This window comes from Hylobates moloch, unplaced genomic scaffold (assembly GCF_009828535.3).
Source record: "Hylobates moloch isolate HMO894 unplaced genomic scaffold, HMol_V3 SCAFFOLD_6, whole genome shotgun sequence".
Taxonomy (NCBI): domain Eukaryota; kingdom Metazoa; phylum Chordata; class Mammalia; order Primates; family Hylobatidae; genus Hylobates; species Hylobates moloch.
Genome location: NW_026652281.1, coordinates 156,017,499 through 156,030,965, shown reverse-complemented (window position 1 = coordinate 156,030,965; position 13,467 = coordinate 156,017,499). Strand labels below are relative to the sequence as shown.

At 47.3% G+C, this 13,467-nt stretch overlaps 1 protein-coding gene across 1 annotated transcript in view; it reads right to left on the bottom strand.

The window, feature by feature from the left end:
- The window catches only part of RUFY1 (RUN and FYVE domain containing 1), a 59,987-nt gene extending 51,340 nt beyond the window's left edge, over positions 1-8,647 (bottom strand). The window contains exon 1 of the mRNA XM_032158853.2: positions 8,318-8,647. Within this exon, the coding sequence (XP_032014744.1) occupies positions 8,318-8,627 (310 nt within the window). The 5' untranslated portion in view covers positions 8,628-8,647. The remainder of the gene's footprint in view (positions 1-8,317) is intronic.
- Between the last annotated feature and the right edge of the window lie 4,820 nt (positions 8,648-13,467).

Genomic DNA, 13,467 nt, shown 5'->3' with positions numbered 1-13,467 from the left:
TCATCAGATATCTATACGTGCTGGCCAAATGTTCTCTCAAACCCAGTAAGCTGGTATCCTAGAAACTAAAAGTTTAGATCCCAAAATAAGAGTCCTGGCAGATAAGTCCCAGGTGCGAAGCGCGGCCCTCACCCTAGCGCGCGCGCGTTTGCTTACATTGTCTTGGAAATATTTGCCAATTGGAATGGGGGGCGGGGGATCGTATTGTTTTTGGTTTGCAGCTGTCCAATTACTACTGAGGTTAAATAACTTCTGTTTATTGTCTCCTAGTATTTCTTCTGTGAATTGCTTGCTCAATTGACTTTCGTGTTGAATTGCTTGCCTTTGTCTTACCTGTATATTTTGGATATTAATCCTTTACCTGTTTTATTTCACCAGCATTGATTAATATGGACAATTAAAGAGCATATTTATAAGTACTATATTTTTATATAGTTAATTACAGTTAAATCTGAAAGAACGATAGTATTATGGCCGTGAACTTGTAGTAAAGGTCTTAAATAAATACTGAGACATCCTGGGACTAAAAATTCAAAATTATCTCAGCAAAACCCAAGAAGGGGGAGAGCTGCTGGGCAAGAAGAAACAGCCTAAGCATTTCACCTTGGTTGTGGAGAGGGTTAAAGGTGGCTTAAGTTAAGCATTTCGTTGGGGGTGGCATAATTTTTTTTTTTTTTTTTTGAGATGTTTCACTCTTGTTGCCCAAGCTGGAGTGCAATGGCGACATCTCGGCTCACTGCAACCTTCGCCTCCTGAGCTCAAGCGATTCTCTTGCTTCAGCCTCCCGAGTAGCTGGGATTACAGGCATGTGCCACCACGCCCGGCTAATTTTGTAATAATTGTAGAGACGGGGTTTCTCCATGTTGGTCAGGCTGGTCTCGAACTTCCAACCTAAGGTGATCCGCCCGCCTCGGCGTCCCCAAGTGCTAGGATTACAGGCGTGAGCCACCGCGTCCGGCCAGTATAATTATTTTTATATTTCGAGAGAAGCCTATATATATTTATAAATTTTAAAACTTTAATGGATGATTGGCAAAGGAAATAAAAGTTGTAAAACTTCATCAAGAGAAGGGAGAAACTCTGAAGAGAGCAATAACCATAAAAGCAATTTGTAAAGATTTATCCTTAAAGAAGACACCAAGCCCAGTTCTGTCATCTAGTGGTCTTGAAATTGGAATACATATACAGCAGTCTTGCCAAAGCTAGGTATGCCCAGATGTTTTAAGGAACTCAATTTCCAGATTTTTAGGTTTCACAGGCACTCTTTCTCCTCCCTCTAAAGAAGGGCAACTCACTCCATAACCTGTCTTCCTCTTGATGCAGTGACCTGGGGTGCCCTAGGTTCCATACACCAAATGGAGGTGGTGTCGCCCTTGATGATTAAGTAATCGAAAACGTGAAGACCAGTCTTTTACTGCTTTATGGTATTCAGTTAAGCTTGGTCTTGGGGCAGAGGGGTGGTCTCTAACCCTCTGCTTGGGTATCCTAAATTTAGAAAGTTAAATTTTTCTCCCTACAAATCTATGTAATTATGTTCAACCAGTCACTATTCACAACCCTAAGATGTGCCATTAGCTTGATGGCCATTTTCCATAAATTGAATGAGCCCAAAATGCAGCTAAGTATTTGATGAAAATGGATTTGAAATACATGATAAACTAAAAGTATTTTTGTCAAAAAGTACTGTATTGGCAAAGGTGAATGAAATAAGCAATATTCAGATGTCTCCAACCATTCTGAGTATTCTGGGTTAAACAAAGTGCCTAAGTGAAAGAATAAGAAGTGAAATTATCCCTCGATAAGTCTTTTTTTCTTTTGAGATGGAGTTTTGCTCTTGTTGCCCAGGCTGGAGTGCAATGGCATGATCTTGGCTCACTGCAATCTCTGCCTCCTGGGTTCAAGAGATTCTCCTGCCTCAGCCTCCCCAGTAGCTGGGATTACAGGTGCCCGCCACCATGCCCAGGTAATTTTTTGTATTTTTCGTAGAGACGGGGTTTTACTATGTTGGCCAGGCTGGTCTCGAACTCCTGACCTCAGGCGATCCACCCACCTCAGCCTCTCAAAGTGCTGGGATTACAGGCATGAGCCACCGTGCCTGGCTCACACTTGATAAGTCTTGGTAAAACTTTTTTTTTTTGGTAACTTCCAAAAGTTGAGAAATTTCCTTAATATGATTTGGTTGCAGGTCAGGTAATTTTCAATTATTTGCTTTGAATGAAAATAAGGGAACAAAAAATAATTTTTGGCTTTAGATCAGTGTGATTTGGGGCATATAACTTGGAAAGAGTTCAAAGATGACCAACATTACTAAAACAAACAAACAAACAAACAAAAAACAGGACTAAAACTGATGCTGAGTTCTATCACACTTCAGCAGTAAATCATAAATATTCATGTACAGATATATGCTAATGACAAAAACCAACACCATTCATCTCATTTAGAGATGCAATTCATTGGCTGGGTGCGGTGGCTCATGCCTGTAATCCCAGCACTTTGGGAGGCTGAGGCAGGCAGATCACCTGAGGTCAGGAGTTCGAGATCAGCCTGGCCAACATGGTAAAACCCCGTCTCTACTAAAAATACAAAACTTAGCTGGGTGTGCTGGTGCGCACCTGTAGTCTCAGCTACTGGGGAGGCTGAAGTGGGAGGATCGCTTGAACTCAGGAGGCGGAGGTTGCAGTGAGCCGAGATTGCGCCACTGCATTCCAGGCTGGGCAACAGAGTGAGACCCTTCTCAAAAAAAAAAAAAAAAAAAAGAAATTCAAGAAAAATTTATGTATAATTCTTTATAAAAATTATATTTATGTTCCTGTTACCAATGTACCATTACTAATAAACTTAATGATAATTCACTTCAGAAGAAAAATTTTTATACAATTAGAGCTTTAGTCACAATAAAAAAATTTATTAAACTTTAACTTATTTACATACTTTTTGCTGAGACTTATAAGATGACCAATAACACTTTTAAAAACATACAAATCTATTACATTAATTCTATGGCAGAAGAGGAATGGAAATTCAAGTTTAATGAATAAAAGGGAAAATGTAAAATTTTCAAATATTAAATAACTTGCTATTTTAAAGATGGATGGTGGTAATTATCAATTCATTAAGGTATTTACATACCACTTGATACATTTCAAAAAACAATGTAACAGTTTTATTTTAAAAGTCAATATTTACACTATGCCAGAAAATGAATTCTGAGCAACTTTAAAATATGATGAAGAATCTTATAAGTTAACTTTAAAAGTTAAGTTTTCGGCTGGGAGCAGTGTCTCATGCCTGTAATCCCAGCACTTTGGGAGGCCGAGGTGGGCAGGTCACTTGAGGTCAGGAGTTTGAGACCAGCCTGGCCAACATGGTGAAACCCTGTCTCTACTAAAAATACAAAAAATTGCCTGGGCGTGGTGGTGCATGCTTGTAATCCCAGCTGCTTGGGAGGCTGAGGCAGGAGAATCGCTTGAACCTGGGAGGCGGAAGTTGCCGTGAACCGAGATTGCACCATTGCACTCTGGCCTGGGTGACAAGAGCAAAACTCCGGCTCGAAAAAAAAAAGGTTGGGAGTTTTCTTAGGGGGTTACGTGAGCAAAAAATGTTAAGACCAGTGTTCCAGGCAATCAGCACTGGGTGGTGCTGTCTCTGGAAGTGCTGCTGGCAGTGTTTTGCCATCTCATGCATCCCCTACTATGGGGTTACCTGTACCCATTAGCACTCAAGTTAGAGGCATGGAAAATTAAACCTGGAACCATCTTTTAGCAGTTCCATCTCTCAATTTTACTGGCTTTGTGACCTTGGCCAAACTATTCACATCTCTAAGCTTCATTAATAATAGTTCAACATGACACACAGAATATCGGGAAGTTCTACACCTACTGAATTGCCAAATAAATTGCCAGGCCAGTCTCAGACTCCTGGGCTCAGGCAATCCTCTCTCGTTGGCCTTTCAAAGTACTGGGATTACAGGCATGAGCCACCTGCGCCCCGCCAGCATGTTAATTCTTAAAACACACATGTTTGTTACTCATCCTTTAGGAAGCATTACTCTAAAAAGCAAGATATATTCCTTGTGGGTACATCCTATTGCATGCGTGAAAACAGTCAACGCTGAGAGAGGAAAGCATATGTGCTATGTGCCGAAACGCTCAAAGATACAATAGTACTGGGGAAAATTTCTGGGAAGGAGGATTTAGTATTTGTCTTTTCTTTTTTTTGAGACAGAATTTTGCTCGTGGCCCAGGCTGGAGTGCAGTGGCGCAATCTTGGCTCACTGCAACTTCTGCCTCCTGGTTTCAAGCAATTTTCCTGCCTCAGCCTCCCGAGTAGCTGCGATTACAGGCATGTGCCACCACGCCCATCTAATTTTTGTATTTTTAGTAGAGACGGGGTTTCACCATGTTGGCCAGGCTGGTCTCGAACTCCTGACCTCAAATGATCTGCCCGCCTCGGCCTCCCAAAGTGCTGGGATTACAGGCACGAGCCACCACGCTTGTCCGAATGTTCTTTTGTATGGTTTGATTTTTAAAAATCATGTTCGCTTATTACATTAAAAAAAATCCCCCAAAACCAAACAGGACATCTATGGACAATGCAATCACATACCAGACCCCACATGGGAAAACTTTTTTTTTTTTTTGTGTGTGACGAAGTTTCGCTCTTGTTGCCCAGGCTGAAGTACAATGTGGCAATCTTTGCTCACTGCAACCTCCACCCCCCAGGTTGAAGAGATTCTCCTGCCTCAGCCTCCCGAATAGCTGGGATTACACGCATGCGCCACCATGCCTGGCTAATTTTGTATTTTTAGTAGAGACGGGGTTTCTCCATGTTGGTCAGGCTGGTCTCAAACTCCCGACCTCAGGTGACCCGCCCACCTTGGCCTCCCAAAGTGCTGGGATTACAGGCATGAGCCACTGCGCCCGACCGGGACAACATTTTAAAACCAGTATTCAAAACATTCCGCAGCATTTCTTTAGCTTCTACCATTGAAAAACTATTATCCAGCACGAGTGCTGCTCACATTCGATCTCTGCTCCTAAACTGCTCCCTCGGAAAGTCCTGCCTGTCCTCATTGCTTGTGTAGGCAGATCAGTGGGGAAAGAGACCATGAGTCAGCCTTGGGCCTGGCCCTGGCTGAAGTGGTGTCACTGTCTTTCTCCCATCCTGTTTTTCTTGTGTCGCTGCAGAGCAAGCCGCCCTTGGCCCATTTCCTTTCCCCACCTCTGCTCCTGTCCTACCTGATGGCTTCAAATCCCGGTGACCTTCAGGACCAGCCACATGGTCCTCTACCCAGCAGTTCCCCAAATTTCATCTCTTTGTAAGCCATGGCCACCATTTTGCTAGATTGAGTGGCAGTCATTAATACTTTCCTTAAATTGAGTTAATTATTACTATTTTTTTGAGATAGTCTCGTTCTGTTGCCCAGGCTGGAGTGCAGTGGAATGGTCTCGGCTCACTGCAAACTCCGCCTCTTAGGTTCAAGCAATTCTCCTGCCTCAGCCTCCTGAGTAGCTGGGATTACAGGTGCATACCACCAAGCCCGGCTAATTTTTGTATTTTTGTTTTTAGTAGAGATGGGGTTTCACCATGTTGGCCAGGTTGGTCTCAAACTCCTGACCTCAGGTGATCCGCCTGCCTTGGCCTCCCAAAATGCTGGGATTACAGGCGTGAGCCACCATGCCCGGCCTAGTTTTTTAAATCCATATGGGATATATATATTGACATTTTGCAGTTGGTGAAGTTACTTCTCTTTAATACTCTCTTTATAAAACAGGGATAATAATGGTACTCATCACCCTGTGCCATCTACATAATTTACAAGGCCCAGTGCAAAATTCCCAGCCTGCAGCAGAGCACAGAAGTCAGACTCCCCCTTACTACAGCCCTAATGGATTGCAACTTCCCTGCAGGGATGGGACGGGTGAGAGGCCCCTGCCCACTTGCCTGCCTAATGTGCTGTGGTACCAGCCACCCTGCCCTGAGATTCGGAGGGTGCAATCCCAACACTGCCTGGGCAAGAGTGGGATCAGGGAGGGTAGGGAGAAGCCCCAGGGCAGCCCGAGTGGGCCAGGGCAGCTGAGAACCTGTCCCACTGGACTTCACTTAAAAAACACAAATTCAAAGATAAAATTTAAGAATTTCAAGCATGGGATACTTCTGAGTGCCTGGCCCTTTCCACCAGAGTGATTAAAGCCTGCATTGACCATCCACCGATGAAGCTAGTCCTGCTATCACATAGGGTTGTTGTGAGGAATGAATGAATACTTCTACAGATTTAAGACTAACGCCTGGCACCTTTGAAGGACAATATAAGTGTTGGCTATTGTTTGTATCACTTCCATAGATGGAACACAGGTATTTTTCAAATATGCATTTGTTCAGCAAACACTTACTATTCTGTGCCAGGTACTGACACATCTCATTTTATCTTTTTAATTTTTTCCTTGATTCTGCATTAAAGGAAAGAAATTCTATCAGGGAAGAACTTTTATTATTTGCTTACTCCTGCCACGAAATATCTAAGAGGCCTCCAGGAGACGCCATGCCTTGACTTTCAGTACTGACTGTCGATGAGTATGCAATTCGGCATCCACTGATGTGTGGAAAAGTCTCGGGAAAAGGTGTCAAGCTAGAGGGAAGCAGATTCCCGGGCTGCACAGGCTCTCATCATCCTCTAATGCTATTTTCCACTGCCGGGATCTCAAAACGAGTCAGCCTTTCAACTTTACTCATTAATTATTCTTGACCACTGAAAATCTCACAATTCACTACCTGGGGTCAGTGCATCTACAGCAAAGGTACCAGTGGATGGGGAGGAATCAGGAAGCCTCAAGGGTGTGCTATGATGCTCCTTGGAAGGCACCACAACCTTTCCTCAGCTCTGTCCCAGCATTTTCTATGAAGTTGACAATGTTCTATTATGGCTATCTCATACAGTAGCCACCGGCCACACACAGGCTCCTGAGCATTTAAAATGTGGCCGCTGTAATAGAGGAACTCAGTTTTTTGTTTTTTTTTTTTTTTTTTTTTTTTGGGACAGAGTCTCACTCTGTCACCCAGGCTGGAGTGCAGTGGCACGATCTCGGCTCACTGCAACCTCTGCCTCCCAGGTTGAAGCGATTCTCCTGCCTCAGCCTCCTGAGTAGCTGGGACTACAGGTACATGCCACCACACCCAGCTAATTTTTTGTATTTTTAGTAGAGATGGGGTTTCACCGTGTTGGCCAGGATGGTCTCGATCTCTTGACCTCGTGATCCACCCGCCTCAGCCTCCCAAAGTGCTGGGATTACAGGCGTGAGCCACCACTCCCGGCCGAGGAACTCAATTTTTAATTCAATTTAAAAGTACTCAATTTCAATTTGATTCAGTTAGAAACTGAGGAATCCGGCCAGGCGCAGTGACTCAAGCCTATAGTCCCAGCACTTTAGGAGGCCGAGGCAGGTGTATCACGAGGTCAGGAGTTCAAGACCAGCCTGGCCAAGATGGTGAAACCCCGTTTCTACTAAAAATATGGGGGGGGGGGGGCGGGGAACTTAGCCGAGCGTGGTGATGGGCACCTGTAATCCCAGCTACTCGGGAGGCTGAGGCGGGAGGATCGCTAGAACCCGGGAAGCAGAAGTTGCAGTGAGCCGAAATCGCACCACTGCACTCCAGCCTGGGCGACAGAGCACGACTCGGTCTCAAAAAAACAAATAAATAAAAACAAAAACACACACACGAAAACATATGCGTGCTGCTGTATTGGATAGCACAGCTCTGGATGTCTGGCGTTAGAGGGCTAAGTTACTTAAATCTTACTATCACTGATATGCTGGCACTCTATTCATTACAAGGGCTGAAAAGGTCTTTAAGAGATCATCGGGTAACTTTAAAATCCCCATCTCACAGGCAGAGGTGAGCGGAGGTGCTGCTGGTCCGCTGCGCCCAGGGCGCACGCCCTCCCGACACCCGCCGGCGCTCCACTCCCGCACTGAGCGGTTGAAAAGCAGAACAGTGCTGGCTCCGTTTCGTGCGTGGAGTTACTACGGAGTTCCGAAGCCCGGACGCGCACACGTCCTTCACCTAGTTAGTGGGGGAGCATAGAGGCGCGGGTGCGGGAGCGCGCTCAGGCACGCGGGGCTGCTGGGGGCGGTCTCGGCTGGGCCGCCGGAGTAAAGACCCAGGAGCAGCCAGGCGCCGCCCGCCGGTCAACAGCTCGCGTAACCTCCCGGACTGGCCAGTGCCCTCCCAGCCCGGCCCCACCGCGCCCGCGCCGGTGGCCAGTGGGGACTCGCGGGTCCGCCGCGGGACAGACCCGGCCCGAGCCCGAGCCTACCTGCGCGCGCCGTGCCGTCCCCGCTGTCCCCGCCGCCCAGCCCCGCGGCCGCGCGCAGCGCGCTCCCGCAGCTCGCCGACAGGTTCCCGGTGGCCTTGCGTGCCAGGGTCAGGATGGGCGCCGACCAGCCCTCCGCCGCCCGCGGCCTCGTTGCGCTCCGCAGGTCGCCCGGGCCGGGCAGCTGGCTTCGGTCCACGATCTCAAAGTCTTCTCCCGGCTCAAGCGCCGACCCAGGCCCCAGCCCCGGCCCTGGCGGCGGCTCCAGCGCCAGCTCCCGCCCAGCAGCGCAGCCGCCTTCCCGGTCGGCCATCTTGGCCGTGTCATGTGACCCAGCGGGCGGGCGCGGGGTGGGCGCGGCCGGGCACTGCCTTTTCCTTCGGTAGGCGAGAGTTTTCTTCTCTTCACCGCCCGCCTCGCCTTCCCTCTGCTTCGAAAGGTTCAGGAAAGTCCAAGTCATAACATAAAAAGTGTGCGTATTCCCGGCCGCCGGCAGGACCTGTTCGCGGGGAAGTTGCTCTTGAACTTTCTCCGAGGACCGTTGTGCACCCTGCCCGGCGCTTCACGGGGTTCCCTGGCCGTCGTTGTCTTTGTGACACCATTTCCTCTTTCAGATTTTCATCTCATGTTCTATATTTTCCACTTCGTCATTTTTCTGCAGCACTCATCAGAACAAGCCCCGAAAGGGCGACTAAGGAAACACACAGGCGAGGCAGGAAAGCGGGAATTTTTTTTTTTTTTTCCTAAGCTAATGACTGTGACGGCTTGGCAAGAAAGAGTGCACGATAGTGGACTGGAAATCAGAGCTGGCTTCTATTGATTAGTTAAGTGGGATAACAAAAAGCCGACCTCATTATTAAATAAGATTTGCAGCAAGGACCACATGGCAGATGTTAGCGATTGTGACTACTATCTCTAGTATCCAACTGTGTGGCCTGGGTAAGTCACTATACACTCAAGTCTGTTTCTTCACTTGGAAAAGAAAGGAATTTGACTAAATACAAAGGAAAATTTTGGCCGGGCGCGGTGGCTCACGCCTGTAATCCCAGCACTTTGGAAGGCCCAGGCGGGTGGATCACTTGACACCAGTTCAGACCCGCTTGGCCAACAGGACGAAACCCCGTCTCTACTAAAATACCAAAAAAAAAAAAAAAAAAAAAAAAATAGCCGTACGTTGTGGCGGGGCAGCTCTACTCCTAGCTCCTTGGGGGGCTGAGAGTGGGAGGATCGCTTGAGCCCGGGCGGTCGAGCCCACGTGAGCGGAGATCATGGCCACTGCACTCCAGGCTGGGCGACAAAGTAGACCCTGTCTCAAACACTAAAATTTCACTAGCACTTAACACTTTGCAAAGTGAGACCACATGAGCCACACCAAACCAGCAGAGCTGTTTTGATTCCCAGAATGTTTACAAACCTTAAACGTTGTTGCCAATATTTAGAAATCAAAAGATTTCACATAAGAATCTGGATTTTAGCTTTCTCTGGAATCACTGGAAGATTTGGTAACTCATGGTATATTCCCTGATGGCAACAAACTGTTGGGAACGAACTGTGCTGCCCCTTCAGAAGCCTAGCTGCTCCCTGGACCTGTCCTGGTCCAGCCCACTTCACTAGGTTGCATGATATGTCTGGTCCGTGAAAGGCCAGTTCTCAGTGAAGGGATACCACTTCATCTATGAGTGTTTTTTTTTTTTTTTTTTTTTTGAAACGGAGTCTCGCTCTGTCGCCCAGGCTGGAGTGCAGTGGCGCAATCTCGGCTCACTGCAAGCTCCGCCTCCCGGGTTCACGCCATTCTCCTGCCTCAGCCTCTCCGAGTAGCTGGGACTACAGGCGCCCGCCACCACGCCCGGCTAATTTTTTGTATTTTTAGTAGAGACGGGGTTTCACCGTGGTCTCGATCTCCTGACCTCGTGATCCGCCCGCCTCGGCCTCCCAAAGTGCTGGGATTACAAGCGTGAGCCACCGCGCCCGGCATCTATGAGTGTTTTGGGAATTTGTAGAGTTGGTGTTTGAGTTGTATAATGATTGAGGGCATACTACCAGTCTCTTTTTTTGTTTGTTTTCAGACGGAGTCTCGCTCAGTCGCCCAGGCTGGAGTGCAGTGGCGCGATCTCGGCTCACTGCAAGCTCCGCCTCCCGGGTTCACACCATTCTCCTGCCTCAGCCTCCCGAGTAGCTGGTACTACAGGCGCCCGCCACCACGCCCGGCTAAATTTTTTTTTTTTGTATTTTTAGTAGAAACGAGGTTTCACCATGTTAGCCAGGATGGTCTTGATCTCCTGACCTCGTGATCCGCCAGCCTCAGCCTCCCAAAGTGCTGGGATTAGAGGCGTGAGCCACCACGCCCTGCCTAGTCTTGTTTGTTTGTTTTTGAGGCCGAGTCTTGCTCTGTCCCCAAGCTGGAGTGCAGCGGCGCAATCTTGGCTCACTGTAACCTCTGCCTCCTGGGTTCAAGCGATTTTCCTGCCTCAGCCTCCCAAGTAGCTGGGACTACGGGCGCGTGGTGCCACACCTGGCTAATTTTTGTACTTTTAGTAGAGACGGGGTTTCACTGTGTTCGCCAGGAGGGTCTCGACCTCTCGACCTCGTGATCCGCCCCCCTCGGCCTCCCAAAGTGCTGGGATTACAGGCGTGAGCCACTGAGCCCGGACCTACTAGTCTTTACTGGACGCATAGACAGGGATGAAGATAGTCTAGAATAACAGAATTGTCCTGAATCCTTCATGACTTTCCAATGCTACTGGACATTTATGTAGGTGAAAAGTTTGTTTATAATGATCAGGGCGTGGAACCGAATTCCATTTTGTATAAAAACATTAACTTTTTGGGGGGAACAGTTTCAACATTCATCAGGCAAGGTTATTCTTCAGTAACAACCCCCAAATCTCAATGGCTTAACCTAAAAATTGGTTCTCATCATGCGACATGTCAATGTAGATGGTGTGAGTACTCTGCCCAACTCATTGTAGTCTCTCAGGACCCAGCCTGTTGGGAGTTTTGCATAAATATTACATGCTCCAGTCCTGAATGACAAAGGTCACTTATGCACATTTCACTGGTGAAAGCAAATCACATGGCCACGTTTAATTTCTAGGGAGTTGGGAAGTTCAGACCTATTTCTGTCTAGGAAAACCACAATTGGGAATTTTTGTGAGCAGTGTAATGACTACCATAAGTGTACCCTAAATTTTCCTGGAACGTAGCTAAGTTGATTTGTTCAGAATTACATGTGCAAATTCAGTGGTAGTTGTGCCTTGTTTACATATTGAAATACGTCTCATTTTATAGTGCTTTGCTTTATTGCTTTTTTAACAAAGTTTTGTGGCGGCCGGGCATGGCGGCTCACGCCTGTAATCCCGGCACTCTGGGAGGCACAGGTGGGTGGATAACCTGCGATCAGGAGTTCGTGACCAGCCTGGCCAACATGGCGAAACCCCGTCTCTACTACAAACACAAAAATTAGCCGGGCGTGGTGGCAGGAGCCTATAATCCCAGCTACTCAGGAGGCTGAGGCAGGAGAATTGCTTGAACCTGGGAGGCAGAGGTTGCAGTGAGCTGAGATCGAACCACTGCACTCCAGCCTGGGTGACGTGCAAAGAAAACTCTGTCTCAAAAAAAGAAAAAGTTGCTGTTGGCAACCCAACAGCACGTGCTTATTTTGTGCCTCTGTTTCACATTTTCATAATTCTCAAAATATTCTAAACTTTTAAAATACCCTTACATCTGTTATATGGTTTGTGATCGGTGATCTTTGGTGTTACTATTGTTGATTGTTTTGGGGCACCACAAACTGCACCCATATAAAATGGTAAACTTAATTGATAAATGTTGTATGTGTTCTTATTGCTCTACCAACCACGTGTTTCCCCCTCCCTTACCCTCTGCTGGGGCCTCCCTGTGCCCTGAGACACAATATTGAAATTAGGCCAATTAGGCTGTGGCTCACACCTGTAGTCCCAGCACTTTGGGAGTCCAAGGTGGGCAGATCACTTGCGATCAGGAGTTCCAGGCCAACATGGTGAAACCCTGTCTCTACTAAAAATACAAAATTAGCCGGGTGCAGTGGCAGGCACCTGTAATCCCAGCTACCGGGGAGGCTGAGGCACAAGAATTGCTTGAACCTTGGAGGCGGAGGTTGCAGTGAGCTAAGATTGCATCACTGCACTCCAGCCTGGGTGATAGGGTGAAACTCCGTCTCCAAAAAAAAAAAAAGAAAAAGGAAAAGAAATTAGGCCAGTTAATAACCCTACAATGGCCTCTGAGTGTTCAAGTGAAAGGAAGAGTTGTGTGTCTCTCGCTTTATATCAAAAGCTAGAAATGATTAAGCTTAATGAGGTAGGCACGTCAAAAGCCGCGATGGGCCAAAAACTTGGCCTCTTGCACACAGTTAGCCAAGTTGTGAATGCAAAGGAAAAGTTCTTGCTGGAAATTAAAAGTGCTACTCTGGCTGGGTGTGGTGGCTCATGCCTGTAATCCCAGCACTTTGGAATGCTGAGGCGGCTGATCACATGAGTCCAGGAGTTTGAGACCAGCCTGGCCAACATGGTGAAAACGTGTCTTTACTAAAAATATAAAAATTAGCCAGGTGCAGTGGTGCGCCTGTATTCTCAGCTACTTGGGAAGCTGAGGCATGAGAATCGCTTGAACCAAGAAGTAGAGGTTGCAGTGAGCCAAGATCAGGCCACTGCACTCTAGCCTGGGCAACAGAGCAAGACTCTGTCTCAAAAAAAAAAAAAAAAGGCCAGGCGGGGTGGCTCATGCCTACAATCCCAGCACTTTGGGAGGCTGAGGTGGGTGGATCACTTGAGGTCAGGGGTTTGAGACCAGCCTGGCCATTATAGTGAAACCCTGTCTCTACTAAAAATACAAAAATTAGCTGGGCATGGTGGTGGTTGCCTGTAATCCCAGCTACTCTGAATGCTGAGGCAGGAGAATCACTTGAACCCAGGAGGCGAGGTTGCAGTGAGCTGAGATTGTGCCACTGCCCTCCAGCCTGGGTGACAGAGCAAGACTCTGTCTCAAAAAAAAAAGAAAAAAAAAGTGAAACAGCCTTATTTCTGATAAAGAAAAAGTTTTGGTGGTCTGGATAGAAGATTAAATCAACCACAACATTCCCCTAAGTCAAAACGTAATCCAGACCAAGGCCCTCAACA